This window comes from Hemicordylus capensis, chromosome 6 (genome assembly GCF_027244095.1).
Source record: "Hemicordylus capensis ecotype Gifberg chromosome 6, rHemCap1.1.pri, whole genome shotgun sequence".
NCBI lineage: Eukaryota > Metazoa > Chordata > Lepidosauria > Squamata > Cordylidae > Hemicordylus > Hemicordylus capensis.
Genome location: NC_069662.1, coordinates 51,805,278 through 51,831,236, shown reverse-complemented (window position 1 = coordinate 51,831,236; position 25,959 = coordinate 51,805,278). Strand labels below are relative to the sequence as shown.

Genomic DNA, 25,959 nt, shown 5'->3' with positions numbered 1-25,959 from the left:
TTTTTGAAAAAAAGATTTTTTTTTATTTGTATGCCATCTGAACATCAGATATACCTGGTGTGTGTTAGCGTGAACCATTTGTACATTTGAAATTCATGGTGCCAAAACCCTCCCCAAGACCAAAAAGAATTCACCTCCTCAGAACATCTGACTGGCCGAGACAGAGAGAGGAAAGTTAAAGAACATTACAGTGCAGGGAGGATAGAAAAGGGAAAGCAGCAGGAAAAAGATTCAGCCAGTTGAGAGATTTCATGCAAATGCAAAAATATTTCTTGGTAGAGGAGAATTGTTTTACAAAATAAGTGTAAAGAAGCATGGAAAGAAAGGAAATTGAAGATGAGGGCAGCGATGCAGAAGGTTACACTACTCAGATATCAGCAACACCTTAAATATAACTTCATCATTCAATGACATATGATGCCAGGGTCACCACCACCTTGCCTCTCCCACAGAAGAGCAACACCCAAACTGTTTCCCTGCAATTGAAAAGAGCTAGGCTTAGAGCCAAAGTACACTTTAAACCTGCCACAGGGACGCCATTAAAAATGGTCCCCCAGTGGAACATTCTCCTCATCTCTGCCAAGATATCTAGAGTTCTGGTCAGTAACTCATTTTACTGGAAGGTCACCTTAAGATAACCAAGAGTGGCAGGCTAGGATCCCTCCCAACACCATTCCCCAAAGTGGACTACGAGCAAACCCAACAGTCAGTGCTTCCTCCACAAACACACCCTCTGGCCTCTGAGGGAACAGGAGGACAGATTTGGTCCTGGGGCTGCCAGTTGGTGATGTAGTTTAGGAGTGCTCGCCATGTGATGTCATCACTTTGTGAGCTTTCCTGACCCCATTCTACATCATTGGCTGCTGTTGGTGGGGGACACAATGTCGTGACCTTGGATCACATGGCATATACGCCTAGGTGTTACTACAAGGATGGCAGGGGAAATAACTCACCATGCGAGTGCTGTTTTGTGCACCCCCATGGCAGGTGGAATGTGTAACCTGGCCCTCAGTGGCTCATTTTTGATGTTCAAGGGATCGCAAAAAGGTAAAGCCTTTGGGTGGTCCAAAAACAGCCGGCTGTAAATTCTAAGAGGTTCATCTCTGGAAAGAGTCAACATTTCAGGAGAAAGCAGCTCAATTGTTCTTCCAACAGCATATTTTGTGAAGTTAAAGGCAAGTACATTTTAGCCTTTTTAAGAGAAGACACAGCATGCAGTTCAGAACTACGAAGCCTTCAGAGCCACTGTTCAAAAGCAGCTATAGCCATCTCTTGCCTTTTTATGATCATAGAAAAACTTATTCAAGCAGACTCTACATGTTAAGGCCTCAGAAAATTCAAAATGGAGACTATTTAAGGGTAAGGGAGGCCTTTAATATTTTTTAACCGATTCTTCAGTAGTGTAGTGTTCAGCAGGCGGTTGTGGGATAGCAAACCAATCTCACTTTGGCTGCCTGAAGTCTGAGTTCTGAACACGAGGCTAACACAGCTCCTGCTTTCTAACTGACTGCTTCACAGATGACAAAATTCCTAAACTGAAGGCAATATTATGGAGGGAGTTTGTGGGAAATCCACAGGTAAACTCTTGCTGTGTGCCCACATGGCAAGAAGCTACTGTCAGTCATGGCTTCTCAATGTAAGCACACATGTTTATAATCATGTTATATTACAACGTACATGAGAAGCACCTTCTGTGTAGGGATTTTGTTCACATATGAAGCAGCCTCTGGTGGCCAAGTTCCTACAAGAGACAAAAAACCCACCTTAACCCGCCCCTTTGCCACCCTCAAGAAAATGGGAAGCACTTTTTTTTTTTTAAGGTAGCGTAAGCCTCTCTCCTTTTATTTAGGATCCTGCCATTGCTTCCTTCCCACCCACCCCTCCCAAAGAAACATTTTCTTTTCTTCTTTTTTTAAACATTATTATTTCCCCATCCCAGTACAAAGTTCAGCAGGTAAAAGGTTACATGGAAACTGGAACACACAATTGTATAGACAAGATGGATCAGATGAGGAAGTCTTAAAACTTTCCAAGTGAAAAGTAGAGCAAAGGGGGGGAAACAAAAAACCGCCAGTCTTCTAGCCTTTTGTCCCCCCCGAAAAGGTTTCACGCACCCACTCTCCAAAGCAACAGCCAACAGTTCCCAACTCTGTAAGAAAAAAAGATGGAGTCATGTCATTCATCTGAACCAACTTCCCAGAAGAGGTTGCAAGACTCTACTATAGCTCACACTGTGGGCCATAAGAACTGCTCACCTATGTTAGCTTCTTGGCTTTGTTGTATAAGGAATCCACTACTTTACTCATATTCTGAATTGTCTCCAGAGCAGCTTCATATGTTTTGTCTACTGGCGGTTCATCAAAAATAATCAGGACCCCTTCGCCTTGGTCAAGGATCCCTAAAAGAGAGAAGAGTCCCAGTTAAGCCTCTCAAACAAGCAGCTCGCTGTTTTGCCACAAACAGATCCACCCCTCAAATTTATTTAACACATATTTTAAGGTCACGTGTTTTTTTAAATATGTAAAACAGTGTACAATAAGCTGACTGTACCTATTTCCAAGATGGCACAAAGCTGTCAAATATGGACCCCACCAGGTTCAATCAGTAGAGTTGTGCAGATGTTGGCAAGGTGGGAAAACTACTCTCTTCCTACTCAATGGTAACAATGTTCTGTTTGTGCCCAGAACAACCTTTTGCTAATGCGCACTAAATTCTAGAAATGACATGCACTGGGTGAGGGTTTGAAGACCATGGTGAACATTGCCAACTCAAGCATGTGGCTGAAAAACCAGGTGTAAGCCTAAGCCAACAAAACGGATGACTCACCATGGAATTTCTTGTCTAGGATCATCTGTGAGAGTTTCCTTTCCACATCCGCCTGAAATTGAACCAGAAGATCATCAGCCTCCTAGAGCTACCATGGGCAAGCTGATCTTGCCAGCCTGAAGTTTCTATGGTTCTTGAGATGATAAACCTTAGATCTTGCCTGCTGAGGCAAATCACATGTAGAGCTAAGAAGATGTTCCGTTTTGCCATGAGCAAAGCAATGCTTTAAGCTATGAACTTTGCTGATAAGCTGGTTTCTACAATGTTATCCACATCTACATATTTCTAATGGATCTGCCCTACAAGACACATGACGTGCAAGTAGTAGCATTGATGATTTCCACTATACTTCTGAAGTTTACAAACCCCTAATAAAACCTGAAACAGTTACTGTTCTCTTGTTAACTCTGGAAATGTAATTCAAACTCTTTAAGAGACCCAAGAGGCCTATTTCTAAATCAGTTCTGATGAGAACTTTTAACTGAGTGAGGCCTCTTCTTCACAGCTATTTCTATCCACAATAAAAGTACACAGTGCAGCTGACATAAATGTATTCTTGCTCAGCCTGCTGTACTCTGGCTCTTACCTTAGACAGCTTGATAAGGCTAGATATGTGTTCAATCTGCAAAATTGAGAAAGCTGTGTCAAAGTGGTTGGAAGGGAGCAAACATAACAGTTATGGTTTATTTTCACTGTGGCTAGCCAGACAAAGGTGATCAGCATTCAGCAGCTGTGTAAACCCCTGCTTTTTAAGCCTGCAGATGTTCAGCAGGCAATTCTACTCATTTTACTTTTTAAACACTGTGAAAGTCCCTTCTGTTATCCAATTGGTTACTTTTAGTGCTCACAAGCAGATTTGTTGTGTTTTAATACATTAAATACACTGGAAGCCAGCAAGAACTAGATGATTGCCATGATAAATTCTTAGTATCTGGGGATTCCCCCACAACCTCTGACTACAAATGTTATTGCAAAATTTGCTGTACAAATAAATAAATAAATAAATAATAAAAAATTAAGGATCTAGCAGCCATATTCCAATTGTTCACCTAATGCTCCAAACCACAGTTGCCTGCTTATGACTCTTCTACCTCTCTGCCCTGAAATTCCACATCACCACTCTGGCCCCAACCAACGGCATGAGAATATTTTATCCCAACCCAGAGAAGTAAGAGGAGGAGAAATACACATTATTAAAACAATGCCGAGCTCATCCTTGCATTAATATTGACAATGGGTTACACTGTCAACTATGTTAAGATAGTTTGGAGCAATACCCAAATGATAGTGTCTGATCAAATAAGAACTGCTACCTGGAACTAGAGTTAGTCAGTGCACAGTCAGTATTCAATGCTGACAGAGTTGATGGGACATAAGGTTGCTTGCTCTGAATATTTGACTGGGGAATCCAAACAGATGACAACTAATACTTTTTGGAGTCAGTAAGATGGGATAGGGAGCTCTGAAAGAGCTACTTACCTGCACTCTGGAGAAAGGCTCAATGACCCGGATCAGGTTTTGTTCCAATAAGTTATCATAGAGTTTGCCCAAATGTGTGTTGATAATGGGGTCATCCCTGAGTTCCACTTTATAATCTTTCAGAGCCTATGGAAGAATTGGTTAATCAGCAACAGAGGCAGAAGTCCAGGTCAACAACTATTCTCAGGCCAAGGGACTGAAAGTTACCTGAGGTCATCCCAAGTCTATTATACAACAGTGTGAATATGCTTTGCTCATATATGTATATATTGTACATAATATATTCTACACCTACTAGTCATGGGGAAGAGCAGTATCTTACGATGGGCCCTGAAACTCCAATACAGCAAGTCCCCAACTTACAAACAAACCTTCGGAATACAATTTGTAAGCTGGGTGTTCATAGCTTGGAATGCATAGAGTTCTCAAGAGTGATGACTTGTTTGTATGTAGGTTGGTGTCTTGCTTGATGTCAATATGTTATGGAGCTTTGTTTGTAAGTACAGTACAGGCGTTTATAACTGGGGAGTTCCTGTATTTAACCACTGGAAATACTGTTCAAACTTTCTGCACAGGATTCTTAATTTGCACCAGCACTACCCATACTTTCAAATCTATCTTTGCATCTCAAACACTTTTTAGGGTTGAGAACACCTGCTTCCTAACACTCATGTGGTGCAACTGCAGAATCTATCCAGTTCTGCCATTATGTTTCTCCCTACTGGCTTACCAGCATCCTGCCAGTTAACATCTATCCATGGGGTGAGAAAAGGACCATGTCCTCCCCGGCTTTTGTAGCCTGTCACAATGGTGGTCAAGACCCAATCGTCTGTAATTGTTCCTTCCCATGTCTGGGAGTAAGCTGACAAGGGCAGTGCTTTAACCATAAATTACACCTTCCCACTACAGTTAGAGTAGATGCGCAAAGAGCAAAACGTATGTGGCATCCAATGTGGTGTCTGACACAAATGACTGCACTTTCTGTATCTTAATCAACTGGTGTCTGAGGCTGTACATATCAGATGGAGGATCCTGAATTAAATCATCCAACCAAACTAGAGAGGCTCAGGACAACATGGATGCTGCAGCTGAGGCTCTGAGAGATAAAGAGGATGCCTCATTTGCCCACCTAAAAGAAACTTCTATGCACTTGTCATTTTGGTCCTTCAGGGCTGATTCCCCATCTCTTGGGAGCAGTGAGCCAGAGAGTAACGCCACCACTGGCGCATCTGTGGGAGGAACCTTAAACATATCCGCCACTGCTTGTTGAAATGAATACTATTTAATAGCCACAGCTATTGATTTTCTGTTAGAAGCTGCCAATAGCCATTTCTCTTTAACTTTATCAGCAATCAGTTAGGGAGAGGGAGGGCAGGTTCCTTGCTCTTTTGCTTGGGGAAAATTAGGGTCCTCTTGGTGGGAGGCACTGTTTCTCCTCTTTCTCTTAGCCTTCCTTGGGGAATGGCTCCCTGAATTAGGAGATGAGGAGGAAGAAGATGCCTCCCTGACCCTTTTCTTTCCCAATTTTGATCTTTGTACAACCCTGTGAAACGAAACCCTAATCCAGGCTGTGTGGCGGTTAATGGTGATGCCGTGGGAGGAGGTGAACCTTCTGCTCGGGTGGTGAGCAGGAATTCTGTTTGCTCCCTTTGGAAGCAAAATGTGCCTAATAGCTTGTCATCGCTTCATAGACACACAGAAAATGAGGGGAAGAAAAGGCAAGATGCGGAGGATCTTTTTTTAAGAATGAAGTGCAGAACAATAGACTAAGAGAGGTATTAGAAGTTAGACAAGAGTATGAAGAGATAGAGTGATCCTTGAAGTGGAGTTTTGTTAAAATATCAGAGATAAATTGTAGAGGTCTGCCCAGGAGTGCAGCAGGACTAAGAGAACTGGGCAGGGTTATGCAGTCTGGGCTCTTAAGGCTTGCAAAGTAAAGTGTGCTGTCAAGTTGGTGTTGACTCCTGGCAACCACAGAGCCCTGTGGTTGTCTTTGGTAGAATACAGGAGGGGTTTACAATTGCCATTTCCCGCGCAGTATACAATGATGCTTTTCAGCATCTATCACTGCTGCCTGATATAGGTGTTTCCCATAGTCTGGGAAGCATACTGATGGGGATTCAAACCAGCAACCTCTGGCTTGCTAATCAAGTTATTTCCCTGCTGCACCATTAGGTAGCTTTTTCTTAAGGCTTGTAACAATGTTCAATTAGTCCTGCCTGGGAGCACGTGGGAATGATAACCCACTCAGAGATGTCCTCGGCTCCAGGCAGCAGAGAAGATATCCTTCCCCACTTTGCTCCCAGGCATTCAGAGATTACACTGTTCCTGAATGAGGTTCTGTTTTGAGGCCTAAAGGTGCTCTAATCCAAGTAAACCAATCCCCATTTCCTATTACACCTGCTTACCTTTTTGAAATCTTCCAGTGATCGATTCTTACTGGCTTGTGCAACACATTTTAGTGCTTCTGTCTGCAACAGGAAGGAAAGAGTTAGCACTGGCATTCTCCCAAACCATAACACATACAGGTTATGCCTGTGGCAGTCACACTTGAGAACAATCCTTTAGTGGGACAGAAGAAAATTTGGAAATGATCCTTGATAAGAATCCTAAGAGTGTTTTCATTCCATCTGCACTTATCAAAGGCAGCTGCTAAATTACACAGGAAGCACATAAAGCAGCTATAGAAAATAAGCAATCAGGACAAAAGAACCCCACTTGGACAGCAGGGACCCAACAAATGGCAATGACAGAACAGCTGGAGTTGTCCAAGTGTTCCCTGCAGCAGAGACCTGTCTGCAGGGGAGCCAAATTTATTCAGAAACCAACAGTGCTAGCTAGGATTGAAAGACTCTCCAAGGACAGAAGGTAGCTCAGCAGTTCTATACCTGTCTGCCTGCATACCGCAGAGCAAGTTTTCCGCTCACCAATGCCTGCACATCCTCAGGCCTGGAGGGGAAAAAAGAGAGATGTCATTCACTGTGCCCTCAAAGACAGGCCACTACTACAATTCAGAACATAATCCATGCCTTCTGCATATTCTGTAATCAACTTTATCGTAAGTGTTTAAAAAGTCACTTGTGGAAATTCCAGATTGAAGATGAACATAAGCCTGGAACAACTTAAAAATTAAGTTTTGCTAGAAGAAGGGTCTCCTAGCAAGTTTAAAAATCTGACTGACCAAACGAAGCTTGCATGTGAGTAACCTTTATGCAAGAGGTCACAGCAAATGCCACTGAGTCAGCAAAAGAGTCACAAAATAATAGCAACTTCCACCTGTACTCTGTGTCAAGAGCAGAAGGCACACATTTATATACACACTACTGGATGTAATTCTTCCCTTTCTTTTCACCAGAAAAAAGTTATTTTGTTCCTGAAGGGAAACTTCTTTAAGAAGTTTTGCTTCCTGAAGGAGGGAAACACTTCTCCCCTTTCTCAGAGTAAACACAGCACAGAATTGGACATGGTCTTCCACTAAGTAGGCTTATTTCAAAGCTCTGTATCTACACTCCTACAGCCAATCGTGCCTCCTTAAAGAGGACCCCATCCTGGCAAGAAGCTTAGAAATCCATTTAGTTAGGAAACAGGGAGCCAAGAATCCAGTGGCTCTTTCACTCTGAGGATTTGCTTCTTTTCAAGTAAAGAGAAGCACTGCCTAGGTTTCTTGAATGCTGAAGAGAGTGCAGGTTTTATAGGCCGATTTCCAGCCTGCACTGGCACTTTAGGGGAAGAGTTATTTTTGCTGATCTCCCCTTCTCTCTGAAGTCTACTGTGCCTCCTGAAAATATGTCTGAGGCTCACACAATCCTCAGGGACATATTTTCAGGAAGCACAGTGGGCTTCACAGGAAAGAAGAGACTGGCAACAGTTGGGCCTTCCCCATAGCACCTCCCTCTCCCTCTCTCAAGAGAAAGATCTAGGAAGCTAATTTCTTCTTGTGTTAACACTTCCATAAGCAAAAGAGGTCTAAGTGGGGCTTACAAAAGTCTGAGAGAAAGGCACGTTTTCTGCTAACCTTTGCCCCCTCTCTGACTCATAACCTTTCTTCCCTTATTTTGCTACAGTATATTCCACCTTACTTGTACATCTTCTCAACACCCACCAAGGATCATGAACTAAATCAATCATGTAAATTAAGGACCCTTGCACTTGTCTCATATTGTAGCATATGTCTTGACCATAAAGTTCTATGTGTCGGTGGTTGTAAAAAAAAAAGAGAGAGAGAGAGAGAAAGTAAACAAGGGGCTGTTGCATTCCTTTTATGACATTATTAGCCACATACGAGTTCAGCATGATCTTGCACAGCAGCATATATTTCAACGCTGTGATGGCTTTGGGGCTGTCGATGGAATCATAACCCTCAAATGCCTCATAAAAATAAGAATATGCCGTCTTCCAGTCCTTTTCTTCCGCTGCATGGATGATACCTGTTGGAAGGGGAGGCAAGAGTCAAACCACCACAGATTCACCTGGAAGATAGCAGAGGGGGAAACACAGCCACCAAATCCTACTCATTAGTCCACACAAGCAGAGAAACTGGCAATCCCTCTTTTGTTTTGGTCCTGAGTTTCCACAGAAGCACGGCTCTACCAGCCACACGGACTGACTAAGTGTGGGGACGACAAATTCAAATATACCTCAAGAGAGGCTCTAGCCAAACAGCTCTTTGCTTCAAACTTGGGTCATTTTTACAACGACCTGCTCATGAATTCCACTGAACTCTTGTAAAAGCCCATCAGTTCTCCTTTTGCCAGTGTTCCAAGCTCTGGTCAGATCTGTTCTGTATGCCAGTTGACGAGCTCTTGCCTTAACTGCTCTTTATTTTGTACCGCAACATGCCTATATTTTAGGTTTTGCTACAGAATTTCTGTAAGAGTTGCAAAGGACACAAAGGATTACCTAGTTCAACCCTCTAGCCCAAGACAGGATCTCCTATACCTAAAGGATCTCTGAAAGCTACCTGTCCAAGTTTATTTTGAAAACCTGCTAGGAGGGAGCTTCTAAGAGTTCCCCTTGGTAGATTGCAATTGTTTGTAAAACATAGCTGCATTGGATCAGTATTCTGCAGCCTGCTGCTTGTTCTATGAAAGGGAATACATTGTCATCAAGCAAGCACAGAAGCAATGTTTTGCATTTTCTGATAATGCACCACTGCAGTTTGTGTCACAAGAGGAACGGACATAAGAGAGCAATAAGCCTACGTGTAGAGCGCACAGATCAGTTCCACGACTTACCCGATTGCATATCCAGTGCCGCCTGTAACTTGGGAGGGCAATAGATGGCATTGGCTGTGGTTCGGGCGGAGGTTAATGCTGCTCTTGCTTTTGGCAGGTTGCTCAAGGCATGGTAGGTCTTACTCTCTAGCAGCTGCACTTCCACTAACAGGGCCTTGTCATCCATCTTCTTCAACTCCCGTAAAAGCTGTGAGCCTGACAAAAGCCAAACAATGAAGCCAGCAGTCTGAGAAGCTTTTTTACCCAAGGTCATAGGCCTTCCTCTGGATTCTGAAATGTTTGATCCTGAGCCTGCCCACTCAACAGAATTTGTGCACGTCAAGGTGTCGAGAGCCAGGGTTCTGCAATAGCTGGAGTGTCCAGTTCTGATGTGAAAATCCAGGTTCAAACAATTCAGCTAGGTGGCCTAGGGCAAACCATGTTGTCTCAGCCTAACTTTCCTCCTGGGGTTGTCAGAAGGCTAGATCACCACTCTGGAAGATTTGCAGAAAGACATACATACAAAGCAAACAAATAAGGTAGGAAGTGAATCTCCCCGCCCCAGTGTGAGATATGTATGTCACCCCATCCCCAATCAGGGGCATGGGTACTGCCCTTCCGGACAGCCTAATGTACGTGCCTGATTCAGTGCATTCCACCATTAATATTTGGTGAATAAGAAGCTCTTTCAGAAAGTATCTGCAAATACCTGCTCTACTATAGACTCCTATATACAGTGCCCTAACTTCTGCCTCAGTCTTTGATTGAGGAGCTGCCAGCTAAACGAGTGGTTTGCTCTTGCATTATGATAACTGGCAGAAGGATGTCTGAACTGAAAAGCCCAGCATTTAAGGAAACTGTGGTGCTCCATGGCCCAACAAGTAGTTCAGCATTTGATGTTGCACTAATTGTTTACAGCTGGTCTAGGAGCCCTCGTAGGAAAATGTTAGTAGTTACTTACTCATTCAACTCTTTAAAAAAAAGAACAACACACACACAGTGTAGAAGTCAAGTTGTCCCCAGCTGGTCGTCAACTTACCTAACTGCAATGCTTCTTGGTACCTTTTAGTGTCAAAGTACAAAGACACCAGCCTTGCCTAGAAAAAGGAATGAATGTCAATGAAAACTACTATATGAATACTAGATATTTACTTAGGAGTTAGTGTGTAACAGACAAAGCCCTGTTGGGAAGGATTACAATTTCAGGTCAGTGAGGCAATGTAGGGAAAGGCTACTTGAGTATGCATGGTGATGCAGGAGGAGTTCTGCAGAACCAACAGTAAGTTGGAGGGAGAAGTTGTTATGAATTCAGGAAGCAATGAAACAGAGAAAAGAAATATGAGTCAAAGGCACAAATGGTGCTAACTGCAGATTGACTTATGTGGTGCCAAAAAAGCATAGAGCAGAGATCAACAAGATACTAACACCAGACAGACAGACAGACAGACACACACACACACCCTCACTTCTCTGCATTGACTAGTCTGGACCATCTCCCATGCCCTGGCTCCATAAAGGTGTTAGTGAGCACTGAGAACCACCACTACACTAATGAGTATGCATTAAAAGGAGAGAAAAAGACTCTTCCTTTTTTTACCACTACTTATTCACCAACAGCAAGGGGAAAGTGTTAAGAGGCAATATGTCATGTCGTGTGAACAGATCGTGCCCTCTTTAGATTACTGTAACACATTGTATGCAAGGCAGTCCCTTGGAAGCTTCAGCTACTACAACAACAACAAATATTTATATACTTGTTTATATCAGAAGTTCTCAGAGCAGTTTACATAGAAAAATACATAATAAGATGCTCCCCTATCCCAAAAGGGCTCACAATCTAAGAGAAACAAGGTAGAAATTAGTCACAGCCACTGGTGGGATGATGTGCTGGGGGTGAATTGGGCCAGTTATGTTCCCCCTGCTAAACATAAGAGTATCACCGCTTTTAAAAGATTTGTCTTTGCTCACTTAACACGGGTTAAATACAAATGCAGTGGCCAGAGTGTTACTGGAGCTGAGTGGTATGACCATATCACCCTAATTTTGGAACTGTTGCACTGGCTAGCAGTTCACTTCTGGGGTACAATACAAGGTGCTGGCTTTGACTTCTAAAGCTCTAAGTAACTTGGGCCCCAAAGAGATCTAAAGGATTGTCTGCTTCACCCAGAATCTGCCCACCACATGGGAATGCTTGCCAAAGCCCCTGCTCCACATGCTGAAAGCAGTGGAGGCCTGTTGGCTTTGTGTACCAGACAGGGCCTTCTTGGCAATTGCCCCTAGGCTATGGAATGACCATCCTAGATATGTTCATACCCTCCCAGCCCTTTCAGTTTTCCACTGCCATTTAAATATCTTGATTTTTACCCAGGCTTTTTATATTTATCTGGATTCATGTTTGGAATCATCTGCTCCAATATATATTGGCTCTGTTTCTGTACTTTGAATATTAACTGTGTACTTTTACTGTGTACATCACCTTGGAATGCAGTGGAAGGCGCTTAATAAGTTCTTAAATAAATGCATGTTTGCTATTGAAAGAATGCATCAAGGGCTGCTCTCCTGCTTGCATTATGGACCCAGGCAAAAGAGGAAAAGAGAGCCAGATATGCTTGTCATCTTAATGTCTGAACATCTTAATGTCTGAACACCCAGCATGGAAGAATCACACCTAAAGCAACATTTGAGAAACCTGAGAACATGCCAACGATGATCTGAAGATGCAATGCAGGGGAAATGAAGAGATAATAGCTTTTTGGATATAGTTAACTGCCGGGTAGGAAGGCAAATTTCTAAATCCAGGCAAAAAGTGAGATACGAGTGGGGCACAGTAGTCTCAAGTTGCACACAAGTCAGGATGATTACAGGCCTACAATTCATACCCTACCTCCAGAGCTTGGCGCAGGAACGTCCTCTTCTCTGATTTGGCCCATTCAATGCATTCCAGACACAGGTCGACCTTAGAAAAGGAAACCACATTCAGTCTTATTTCTAGTTCTTGTACTACCACCAGCTGGAGATTATTTTTCTGCATTAACTTCTGACTGCCTCCCTCTAAACATGACCAATTAGGACACTTGAGAAGGAATTGCAAGCATTTTGCCCTTTGTAGGTGGCAAGACTGTGCTTGAATTCAGTTGCCTCACCTCTTGCCCTGTTGCTGCCTCCATATCTAGAAACAGGTCTAGCAGGGACCGAACCAGGCGGGCTGCCTTTGCCTTGCTGATGGAGTTCAAGAAAGGACGCACATACTTCAGAAGTCCTCCAAGCTCTGCATTAAAGACAAAGTAGTCAAGACCTAGCAGAGCTCCGGCACCAAAGTTGTTCAAGGACGCACTAAAAGCCAAAACTATAATCCAGAGAAGGCAATGACCACACAATTCTAAAGATGGCAAATGCCTATTTGCACATGATTTTGCTCCAGTTTCCAGGATAGCTTCACCATGGTTTCTGCATAAGCAAATGCTCCCCTGTAGCAATCATTTCTTTTCCATAACACTGTGAAACACCAGCCTCGTAAATAACCACTCGCCCAATGAGTAGAATTGTCTTGTGGTAGCAGGCATGGATTGTCCCCTTTGCTAAGCAGGGTAAACCCTGGTTTTCATTTGAATGGGAGACATGTGTTAGCACTGTAAGGTATCCCCTTTAAGGGATGGGACCGCTCTGGGAAGGATGGGTCCTTCTGCATGCAGAAGGTCCCAAATTCTCTCCCTAGCAGCTCTAAGACAGGGCTGAGAGAGACTCCTGCCTTTATCCTTGGAGAAGCCGCTGCCAGTCTGTGTGGACAATACAGAGCTAGATGGACCAAGGGTCTGACTTAGTATATGGCAGCTTCCTATGTAATTTCCTTCAGGCACAAAGATTTTATAAATGGAGAGTTTTGTTGTTTTCTTAGTTCTCCAAATTCTGATGTGCCACAAATTACTATCATATGTACCTGTAAAGAGACAGACTTCACATTTTTCTGTGGGCCAACATCTTTGGAAAGTTTGCAAGGCTATACAAACTTACTAAAATCAATATTAGTAATGTTTTTAAAAGCAGTAGATTTACTTTTAGTTGCTCACTTACCAGTTTATAAACAAAAGACAAATTTTGCAAGAATTGGCAGAAGAAAAGTCTGTCTTTATATGGCTATAGTTGCACAATGCTGCTGCTTGATGGACCTCCTCTGAGAGCAAATCCAACTGCAATGTCACCACCAAAAAGGCCATGCTTGAAATAGTTATTGCTCTAGCCTCATGTTGGATCTGAAGCAATACCTCAACTGCTTAGTTCCCAACAAGAAGGAATGCTCATAGGAATAAGATGTTTGCAAAGGCTTGATGGGTACAGGCCACTCAGGGTTTTCTAGATCATAGTCATCATCATGATCACCCCCCAATGCAAACTGGTAACCAATACAGTTGTATATGAACTGGTGCAGTCAAAGGTTCTTAATGTGAAGCCCCAGTCAATGGGCAGGAAGCTGCATTTTCCACAAGCCACAGCTTCTAAGCCATCTTCAACAGCAACCCCATGTAGAGAACATCAGAGTAATCGCCTCACAAGATTACTGGAACTTGATGGCAGCAGATTTATTGCCAGATTGTGAAGCCTTCTCTGTCAAAGAGAAATTGATCCCATCCATACACACACCTCTCTCAGACATCCAACTTGTTGGATCACTATTACAAAGTTGATTACCAGCTGGTAGCCCAATTCTGTGGCTTAATGACTCAGCATCCAAAATGCCACACTGGTTGGCTTCATTTACAGCCCCATTCCCATTCTGGTCCAACTCCCCAGTTCAGATCTCCACAAATCCATCTTTTCCCCCACTGTATCCACTGCTTATGTCCAATGAGTAGTTAGTTGGGATGTGCACGAACCGGTTTGCAGGCCATGTTGGAGGCCTGTGAACCAGTTCACTGGTCCGGCGGACCGTCGCCAGGGGTGTTGCTTTAAGGGTGGGAGGGGGGGTGTTCTTACCCCTCCTGCCGCTTTTCCCCTTCCGGAGCTCCATTTTCAAGTAAAATCTTCGGGGCGGCAACGGTCCTCCCTGCCGCCCCTGCCCCCTTGTTGTCTGCAAAATGCAGAAGTAACTCCCATGCATGTGCGCCACTGCCAACGTGTGCGCACGCGCTGTGCACATCACAGTGATGTGCGTGATGCACGCGGCGGCGTGCATGTGTGGAAGTTACTTCTGCATTTTGCAGACAACAAGGGAGCAGGGAGAACCGCTGCCGCCCCGGAGATTTTACTTGAAAATGGAGTGCCAGAGGAGGGAAAGTGGTGGGAGGGGTAAGAACAACCCCCTCACACTTAAAGCAACACACACTCCCGGCGTCAGACCACGCCTCCACGGTCCCTAGTAGTTAGTCCAAAGGACAGCAAACTGTGCCTTTTATCCTGTACAAGTCTGTATTCACCCAGAGTACCTCAAAAAGGGAAGGCTACCAAAGAAAGCCCTTTCTTCACTCATGAACACAGGATCAACATAGCAACCTTCTCACCAAGGCATCAGGCTACTCATCCTAGATTCACAAGTTAAATGAAAGCACACTGGAGTGCAGACAGATATAGAGGTGAAAGGAATTGAAGTCTTTCTCCCTAGAACCAACCAATACAGATTTTAGCACTGAGCAAATAACTCTACATGATCCAACCTGACTACATTTCTTCTGCAAATGGATGTGTTCTGTGACTGTGAAACACTACAGTTCGAATTCATCTATGAGAAATTGGTAGGTATCCTGCCTTAGATTGGGGAACCAGGGGAGAGTAGAGAGTTTCAACAACATGAATTTCAAGGAGTGGGGGAAATATCAGATATCCTGTACTAGACAACAGCAACATACCAGAACTCTACACTTTGATCTTTTGTTTGAGAGACGCTGCTTGGAGATGCAATCTCATTAAATTGCTTCAAACATGGGACTTACCTTCTGCTTGTCCAGTCTTGGCCAACAGACTCCCCAGTTCCAGGATGCTCTGCTCTTTGACTTGCACAGCTTCTTCATCATTTTCCTGGACATCACGCTTCACTAGAAGGACAAAGGTTTCGATTAAAGAAAGTCAAGGCAAATCAGTTTTTATCAGAAGAAAAATCCTCCACCAAATCAGGGACCATTCAGAGCTATTCGTGTTCCTCCTTTCAAAGACTAACTTGCTTCTTGTGGGCCAGCCAGTACCTGGCATTGCTAGGGGCAAAACACTCAACCTATAAAGCAATAAGGTAGCCAGATTATAACCCAGGGATCTCTGAGATGCAACAGAGAAATCAAATGCCACGTGGCAAGGAGATCAGAAAAAAATATTTATAAAATGCTTGATGTCATCTATCCTTTTTGGAATACTATCACAAAAACAACATGGCTACAGCTGCAGCTGTGAAATGAATCTCCTTCCCTCCCTAGCGTGTCACCAGATACTGTAAATAAAACACTATATTCAAAGCTTTCCGGTGCCAAGAAGGGCAAGCATGCCACTAGTTCTAGAGTATTTGCACGTAAAGACCAGCACAAAAAACACTGGTTCAGAAAAGGAACCATCTATGTCCTAGGGTAACATTTCTTAACCACAGTATACAGCAGCCATTTTTAGGATACTAACCAAGAGGACATACATTACTGACTGTGTCAAGCATGAAGGACTGGCTTCAGCAACAATGAAGGCCTCTTATGCACAGTCAATCATGGAATAACCCGTAGGCTCATTGAAACTTCCAATTTTGTTTATGCGTTCAAAAGGCAAACTCAAGAAATAGAAACCATCACTTTTGGCAAGATTAAAAGCTCCTAACACATCCTTTTCACTCTGGAGATATGAAAATGAAAATTCTAGCAGGGTTGCCAGCTGCGATAGCACTTGAGACCACAGGGCTACAAAGAAATACAATAACTTGTGAGTGATATAAGGCAGCCTTGCTAGCAGCCTGTTAAACTAAAGACTGTTCTAGCCTGCCACCCACAAAGCTTCCTCCACAGCAGTAGTGGTGACCCATGGAAGCATCCTTTCCACCCCAAACACAAGTTTTTAGGGCATTTCTCAAGACTTTGTTTGTCCCACAGGGAGAAGTGACTATCAAACATTTAAGATACACAGGAATTATTTCCCCGAGTCAGCCATGTCATTTCCCCCCCACAAGCATCGGTTCACCAGTAAAGTCCACCAAGGTTTCAGGACCTGAGAACCTGTCTGGTAGAGGCATACCACATTGACTCTTGTTGTCTTCATCCTCCCTCTCCTGTCAAGCTCACACAAATAAAGATTATTTACAATAGGTAGTGGTGTTCTCAGGCTAATGCTACCTGCTGCAAGGATAAAGGGAAGGAGAAAGCAAGTGGATAGGCTTGTTTCATGTAGCACGAACCATGGAGATGGGGCTCAAGTCTAGAACAAAGAGAGGGCAAGAGGATACTTAAAAGTGGTGGTGGGGAGGTCTTGCAGATGGTAGACTAAAGCAGAGGGACCCTCAAGTTCCTTGGCAATAGGATACCAGGGCAGTTATAGAATACCTTTTCTCTAAAGTTTTGTACATACCTTTGGAACTCTCCAAGCATAACAGGGCATGCTCCAAATCCCTTGCATAGCAGCCATTCATTCTTCTATTTCTAACTTGGCCCTTTGTTTACAACTGTGAAGTGTACTCAAGAAAGATAGGCAAGTCTCAGCTACTATCAGTGTGTGCAATTAGTTACAAAGTTAAATAAGGACCACCTCAACCTATTCACTCACTGATCTCTGATCAAGAAATCTGCTTTCCTGGTATGTATTCTGAGATTCTAAATCATAATTTGGCAAATGCACAAACAGTGTGTACGTGTCCCTCATTCTCACACCTCCTATTCATTTGTTGTGGAACAGATGACAGACAGGCAGTGTTCCCTGTAATAAGGAATCCCAGATGTTGACTACAACTCCCACAATCTCCAGCCAAAGACCATCACAGCTGGGGATGTTGGAAGTTGTAGTCAACAACATCTGCAAATCTCTGTTACAGGCAAAACTGCAGGCAGGTGAACATTTGTAGATATCAGAATTTGTCAACTTATACAGCAACACCAAGCAGGAACCTCCCAACGTAGAAATGGCAAAGCACCTTTGGAGCCTAAACCGTCATTGTCACAACTCCCAGTGCTTCTCCATTTCTCTCACCCCCAGTCCAATCTCCTCACCACCACCTTTTCAGACCCATAACTAAATGTTTCATACAAGCTTTCGCTGTCTACTACCCTCATCTTAAAACAAACCTCTTCCATGTTCCCCTCAAAAGCCACTCTCTCCTCACTACCACCTTCCTCCTCTTTTTATGTAAACAGCTCCTCCAAGTAAGGCTGTAGTTTGCCAGAAAAACCAGTCTGATCTGCTCCTGTGCATCTCAATCTTCACAAACCAGCAAATGAAGCCTTTCATCAGAGATAACCATTATCACCAGCTAATATGTACAATTCAAGCTACTGTTAACTACACAGAAGGAGAAACCAAACACACACATGTGCACAGTCAAGTCAGCCCTCCCCTGAACCTGCTTGTCCATCAATGCATGCCAATAAGAGAAGCCCAAGTAGAAAAGGATTCATCCTAATGCTGCTTCTCTCTCCTACCCCCAACCTTGGGTAGCATTCACCAAAACCAGCCCTTCTCCCAAATCTCCCTTCACACCAGTAAAACTCATCATCATTCAGATCAGTCCTTTTCTGCACCCCCATTTCAGACCCCTCACTTCTATAGTCCTGCTTCTTCCTTCCCCCTCCAAGGCCAGCAGCAGAATTTTATTGAAAGGTGTGACAGTGGTGACCCTGAGCTGAGAATGGGAACTGGCCTGAGAAGCAAAGAAAGCAGATTGGGGAGGCCTGGTCGATAGTCTAAGGAACGGCAGCATCGCTTCTTGCTGGACAGGCTAGTTAGTGGGGCAGAGCGAAGGCAGGGCAAGGGGAAAGCAACAGCAGCGCTGGCTCCTGTCAGCTAAGCTCTCCCCACTCAGTTGCTACTTTTTCACCCCACCTCAGCCCTCTCCGCCTCCCCTGCCCGACACAGCAGGCCAAAAGCCGAGCCTGTGAGTCCCTCCAGGAGCTGTCAGTCCAATCTCCAGTCTCTGCTCGTTGTCTTGGAGATCAGCCCCGCTCCCCCATTTCAGTAAAGCCACGATCAAAGCCAAGCCCGGCTGCGCCCCCCGAAGCGTCCGGCTGCTGTCAGCTCCCCCTTCCCTTCAGAGCAGCTCACCGTGAGTCAGCAGCGGCTTCAGCCCGACCCTCCCAGAGCCCCTCTCCTCCGTCTCCCCTCCACCCTTCCGCAGCCGGGCTCCCTCCCTTCTTCCCCTCTCGGCGGGCCCACCTCACCTATGGAGTGCAGGATGCCGATGGAAGCCTCACGGTCAGTGCTGAGCAAAGACTGGGCGCGCTGGAACTCCAAGCCCGCCGCAGCCGCCATCTTAAAGAAGCCAAACTCGCTCACTCACGCCGGCCGGAACCACAGGGCCCCACTTCCAGCGGAAGTCGCGGGTCTCTTCCCCTCGGCTGTGTCAAACCATAGACATAACTAAGTGGTCCTCTCTCTATGGTTAAACTATTGCCTCGTGCGCCGAAGAGCAATGGTTGCTGGGAAGTGTAGTCTTTGAGACACACAACGAAAGTGATGGGGGGGTAGTTGCTAGGAGACCGAAGGAGAGGACGGAGGTGGGATGGTGGTGCTGAATAGCATCCTGCACTTTCTACAAACTCATTTTCCTCTAAATAATTGTGTAAAACGTATTTACGTAGTTGTAAGGTGACGGGGGTGGCTGGCTGGGGTTTTTCAGCCAGGGTTCCGTTTCAGAACCGGGTTGGTTGTTTCATTCAAACCAGGTATCAGCCCTCGTGAGAAATGTGAACGTAATAAAGGCAAGAGTGTCTCTGAGCATGTGCAAAATGCAGGTTGCCTTTCTTTTACAACCCACTCTCATACATTCAGATTTAGGAGTCTTCGTTTCACGTCAGAGAGTATGATTTGATCCCCCCCCCCCAATTAAATGCAAAGCCCCATTCATGTCACTGGAACTTACGTATTTTAAAAGCCAATAGGTTAGGGTGATGTGTTTAGAAAACCAAAGAAACTCCATTTTTGCCTAGAAAACCTCATTTTAACTTAAAGTAACCTAATCTACCTCAGGGACATCACTGCCTCTCATGATTAATGTCATTATCTCTCTCCAGCTAAATTGTATCTATGAAACTTGCTAACACAGCTAAGGTTCCCACTGCTAGAAAACAGGATCTAACCAAATAAGGTGTAATCACCCAATTAACAATTAATCAGGCGTTTTCATGCATACTAGATACTTAGACCACCATACTGTGTATAGGGTGTTAGCACCATTTAGATGGTTTGTATAAATGTAAGGTGCACCTGTAACCAAACTGTAATCAGTTTGAGAGAATGAGCCTACTGATTTTCCTATTGCTATCTGCAGAAGCAATAAAACCTCAATTAATAATTCCCAATCCTTGTGTCTGATGATTGGTTAAGCGGACCTGGAACGAGCCCCATCTACATCAAGGGTAAGACACCACAGGCTAAGTCACCTCTCTTAAAGTAAATTCCATTGAAAACAACTGGGCTTACTTTCTTAATCAAATGTGCAGAAATCGGGGTGTAAAAGTAAATTCAAGCTGCAAACCTAAACACACTTTACTCACAAATAAGGGTATGCAACGATATTGAGAATTTATATACCATAGGGGTGTAACTATAATAGGGCAAGGGAAGACAGTTGTCTGGCGGCCCACTGCCTTGGCCCCCCCACCGAGGCAAGTCACATGACTGACTCCCCCAGCCACACACCCACCCGGGCTTCCTTTAGTTGTATTCATCCTCCAAAATTGATATGGGTGTTAAGACCTGGAGCTACCAGAACAGCATGTCTTTCTCTAGTACCATTACATGACTTGCATTGTTACCAATTTACAAAACCTTTTATTTCTAGCTGTGCTTCAGTGAGGGGGGGGGGGGCTTTTTAAAATCTTGTCTCTGAGCCCTTGCTACGCCCCTGATATAGCACACTGTTCAAAGTGCTTCACATACATTGCCTCAGTATTTACAACAGTATTTTATGGCAGTTCAGTAGTATTATCCCCATATTGCAAGTAGGAGACTATGGCCTAATTAGGTGATGGCAGAGGTGAGACATATGAACCAGAGACTTCCTGTGTTAGTCTCTTAGCTCTCTGTGCCCCCATATGCCTTTCAATACACCCTACACTTAAAGTGACACACCAAATAAAATACTGTGGTATGCTTTTTTTGTAAAAATTCCTGTTTCCATGGTGATTTGTCTTCCCTGCAAATACTTATGATGTAATGCCTACTTTCATCCAGAACATTCGATAATTCTGTAAACCTGTCCCGTTCTCCCGGGAACAGTTGTGAGGAAAAATAATCTTCTTCAGAACCATTAGTCAGAAAAATGGGTTATAATTGTTATAAGACAAGTTTATGAGCTGAATACATTTCATGAGGATTTCAGGGTGTGTGTGTGTGTACCTCTTCCTTGTATTTTCTTTTTTTAAATGTCTGCCTCTCTTCATTGGACAGTTCAAAGCAACTTACATGGGGCTTCCACTGGCCTTCTAACCCATTCCAACTAGTGGTGCTCTTACCTCTGGACTTTATGGCCAAAGTCCAGGGCCTCCACACCCCCTGGAGGCCCCCAAATCCTCTTTAGTCTGTCCTGGGTGGTGTGGTGACCACTGGCCTGCATCGCACCGGGCGGCCAAGTGTGATTATGACCTGTGTGAGTGCTCTAGAGACGGAGTGGGGAAATAACTATGTGGGATGGGAATATGTTCAGTTGCATGTTGAAATGTTTCACTACTGCATATTTGCACAAATATACCTGTTTTATATTCTTACATTCTTGTGAGTTCCGTTGCTGTTTGTGCCCTCAAGAACCCATGTGTGAAAAATACTGTGTTTGTCACCGTGTGTGTAAGGGGATGATGCTTAACTTGCAGCAGGGGTCCTCCAGCAAGGGAGGGGGCCACCAAAGACCCTTAGGTTCAGGCTCCAAAATTACCTAAGTGCACCTTTGATTCCAACACGTATCAGTTAGTACACACAGCTTTCTCAAAACTACTGCATCTATCTAATCTATCTATTAGATATATATCCTGCCTTTTGATCAAACAATCTTCAAGGCAGTTTACAACAGTTTGCTATATATAAAACACACACACACACACACACACACACACACACACACACGTAACCCAGCAGCCCCCACATAGTCCTGTGTGCGGCGACTGTGGCCAATAACGACTGTGCTTCCTTTGGAACTATGCTGACTGTTGGTGAACACCCTTGCCTCCAATAAAGAGTCCTTTATTGGATTTATTAGTGGAAGTTTTGTATCACACACACAATCCAACCAAGGACCATGTTTGTAGTTCTGATGGGATTTTCTCCTGCCTATACTTCTTAGCTAGCTCTATAGCCTAGTAGGTAAGTGACATGCCAGAAAAACCCAGGGGGTCCCCAAGAAAAGGGTCCACAGATGTTAATCAGAACATTCCATGCAACTGTGGTGTGGTGTTGTTAAGATAAGCATTAAAGATTGTGCAACTCTGTCATTTTTCTGACAGAAAGAAATTAAATTACTATACCTCCAGGGTAGCAAAAATGGTGCCTACTGAATTTCAGCCTGACATGTAACCCCATACCTTGTGACACAAATAATTACGCCATTCTAGCCCTATTAACACAATCTGTGTAATATCTACACATGTACAGTAATTTACACATTACGTTCAACTACTTACAATAGTACAGTACTTATCTGTACTCTGCTTTAAGGGGCTTTAAGGGGGCCTGTATCCAGGTTCACTTTTTGAGTGAACACATGTACAGTCATTCATACAAAAAATGTACATGTGTACAAGCACCTGTACACACATACAACACAATATCCAAATAGGGGCATTGAGCCTCTTTGAGTTCTAGAGAAAAGCAGGATATACATTTTTAAATAAAAAATAAAATACAATAAAAATAAAATGTGTGGATACTACATTGTATGTATACAACATAATGCCTTTGAAATAAGAAAAATACATGAAGTTCTCCTAAAAAAATTACATAATCTAACTTCTAATGAGTTCGTACTCAATAACAACATGCATAGGCATATTTTGTTTCAACAGAATCCAAAGCTCACAGTCACAGTATAAATTTCTGACAATTCTCCACAATTCCCAGTGGGGATTCCAATGGCCGGTTCTCATCACTGTGGGGCTTTGGACCTGTTTGTGAGGAAACATGGATCCAAAACATTGGGAGGGGGTAAAGCAGTTGCGGGGGGAGTTTCAGGGGGAAATGATTGATAAGAGGCACCCTTTCCCTAATAATATTAAAAACAATGATGAGCAGAATGCCCAATTTTTGGTTGCATGGAAAAAAGGTAGGAGGAAAACCTGGGTAGAAATGATTGTGTGGAAGCCAGGTAGGAGGAAAAACTACCCAGGTTTTTCTCCTACCTTGCTTCCACACAATCAGAAATTGGGAGCACACACAGCTCCCAAACTTGGGTAGTTTTTGATTGTGTGAATGTAGGGTTTGGATGTCCCCCAGAATTTAAGGTAGCCCCTCGATTTTCGCTCCTCCACCCGGCTGCTAAATTCCACCCGGATTTACACCGATTTCAAATACGCTACCTGGATTTTACTCTGGATCCAATCACATGGGAAGGCGGAGGAGGGGAAAGTATACAAATTGCAGGCAGCGGCGGCGGGCCCGGCCGGAGCCGCAGGCGGCGGCAGTGGGCCTGGGCAGAGCCCAACTAGAGGCACAGATGCTCTGTGCCCGGGCCCACTAGTATCCTTAATTTTACATGCTAGCAAAATAATGCTCGGGATCATCCAATGCAGATTAGAGCTCTACATAGAAAGGGAAATGCCGGGGAACAAGAGACACCCTAAACCTCATTCTTTTAGATGGAGTGAAACAAAAATATGAATTTGGATACATCTGTAATTCCAGAGACAACCAGATGAATAGCTAATAGAGAGGAAGTCTGTGGCAAGGGAATGAATTTAAGCATTGTTAATAACATACACAGAAAGGAATTAAATTCCACTCATTCAGAAAATGAATGCACATCTCTCCTGCCTCTGCATAATGAACAGCAATTCAGCCTGCAGGACACTAGTCAGCCAGTGAAGTGGGAAGGCAGGCTGAGGGAGCAGGCTGAGGGAGCACTTGCTTATGGTGGTCCATGCTCACATGCCCAGAATAGCAGTGACTGCCACTTTTGGAACCAGGAAGGCATTTTCCTTCAGGGTAGTAGATTGGCCAAAATCCTGCTGGTTTTTTGGACTTCCTCTGAGCATCCAGCAGGGGTCACTTGCTAGCATATTTGACATGCCATAAAAATACCTTTAAAACAGAGGTTCTCAAATTCAGGTTCCCAGATGGTGTTGGACTATACAGCTTACATCATCCCCAGCCATAAAGGCCAAGGGGCATTGTAGTTGAGGATGATGAAAGTTTTCGTCTAACAGCAGCTGGAGACACAGCTTTGAGAACCCTTGCTATAAAAGGATATTAATTTTATTTCAAATCAAGTTTTCCACTGATACAAAATATTGAGTACAAATTCTGAGCTTGTTGACACTACAGATTCTCATTCTCAATCATGGAATTTCACTCACATGGATGCCCTCCACATTTTCCAGACCACAGAGTCTGCAATAATTACATACTTCACTTCAGGGGAGTGCAACGGTGACACCACCACACACACACATCACCACCTTAAGCATGGCATCCTGTGTGATTGAAAAGGGAAGGGATGAGATGATCCAGGCAAAAGAGGCACTAAGAGTACAGGAGACCTGGTTGCTGGTTCAAATCCCCGCTGGTACTTATATCTGGCGGCAGCGATATAGGAAGATGCTGAAAGACATCATCTCATACTGCATGGGAGGAGGCAATGGTAAGCCCCTCCTATATTCTACCAAAGACAACCACAGGGCTCTGTGGTCGCCAGGAGTCGACACCAACTCGATGGCACATTTTACTTTTACAAAGCTTTGGCTTCACTATGCAGCACTGGGTGAATGAGTGAGTAAGTAAGTGAGTGAGCAGTGCATGCTGGGAAGTGTAGTTCTTCTCAGGGGCATAGCAAGGGGAGAGAGGCCCGTGTTCACTCCTCTCCCTGGCTTGGAGTGAGGGAGATAATGAAGAAAATGGGGTGGGGTGGAACTGGAGAGCCCTCAGGAGCTGAAGCCCCGGGTTCTTTGAACTCATTCACTCAATAATAGCTACGCCCCTGGTCCTTCTCAGTTCTCTCCCCGCAAGGCTCTTGAGGGGGCTCCATGGAGGCTCCATATCTTTTAAAAGGTCCTCCCAGTACTGAGAAAAGTGCAGTACTATTTGGCGGTCAACACAGTGGGAAATTATTCTCATGTTGAAGGTTTTGCCAAATTGGCCCACACTTGAAAAATAATGAAGATCACAGACCTACACTTACTCCAGGTTCACTACCTCCCATACACATTACTATCAGCTCTTCTTCACTGGCTGTATGTTAAGAATTTACTTTAAGTAATAACAAAAGCTTATAGTATTGATGGAATGTTTAATCTCATGGTGAATTGTATTTACAGAGCAAAACATTCAGCACCATTTACTTTCCAAACGGAGCTATGTGGGTGATAAGAAGAGAAGCAGTCATAACAGCAAGGATGGTATGGAAGAAGTTCACTGGCATTTTATATCGTTAAGAGTCATCCATTTCCCAATCAGAGATTAAAGTTCTATGGAACTAGGGGGTTGAATGAGAACCTTAACCATTCAAGCCAACACTTTAAAATGGCATTCCCAACATCTCCCCTCAAAAGCAAATAGAGGGGAAACGGTTTTCCAGAAAGAGACTATAAAATAAGAGAATAGTCAAGCTAGAAAATATTGGCAAATGCTGACAACTGGAGAATGGAAATGGAGATGCAGCATCATCTTTTGGCTTTGGGCTCAATCCAAGGCAATTTGTTTCAGTGGAATTGGACATAATCAGTCTTAATTCTAGGTGAACATACATGTGATCAAGCTATTTGACTTTTTCCATAGCACAAGCCTGATACCCATAAGACAACACCAAAATGGCGTCAGCAGCCCACCACCTTGAGCCCACCTAGCATTACAGCAACAGCTGCAGACATTCTGCGCCACGCGAAGCTTTTTAAGTGATGGTGGTGTCACTCGAGCAGGCGGGATTTGCCTCTGGAATCTGTGCAGTAGACGCAACAGCAGCCTAGTGGGTGGTACTAATTTCAAGAACGGAAAGGGGCGGGCAGAGGCGTGTTGCAAGGAATAGTGAATGGCAGAGAAGAGGAAGGGGGTGGCGAATGTTGGCTCCGCCCCTGGCGGAGATCGAGCAGTGAAGTTTCAGTGTGACGTAATTCAGGTTAGAATTGCGCTTGAATGAGTT

General features: G+C 44.1%; 1 protein-coding gene across 2 annotated transcripts; it reads right to left on the bottom strand.

The window, feature by feature from the left end:
• On the bottom strand, positions 1-25,806 carry PSMD11 (proteasome 26S subunit, non-ATPase 11). 2 transcript variants are annotated; one of them, XM_053266115.1, is made up of 14 exons: positions 25,663-25,806; positions 15,443-15,544; positions 12,662-12,786; positions 12,403-12,474; positions 10,558-10,615; positions 9,540-9,734; positions 8,588-8,732; positions 7,194-7,254; positions 6,714-6,776; positions 4,306-4,431; positions 3,413-3,448; positions 2,827-2,878; positions 2,256-2,398; positions 1-2,149 (listed from the first exon to the last, which is right to left on the bottom strand). In XM_053266115.1, the coding sequence occupies exons 1-13, from the start codon at positions 25,688-25,690 to the stop codon at positions 2,256-2,258; spliced, it is 1,206 nt and encodes a 401-aa protein (XP_053122090.1). In that variant the 5' UTR covers positions 25,691-25,806; the 3' UTR covers positions 1-2,149. The 2 variants fall into 2 exon arrangements, with proteins under 2 accessions (XP_053122090.1, XP_053122089.1); XM_053266114.1 differs by lacking the exon at positions 25,663-25,806 and adding an exon at positions 18,842-19,028.
• Positions 25,807-25,959: the final 153 nt, after the last annotated feature.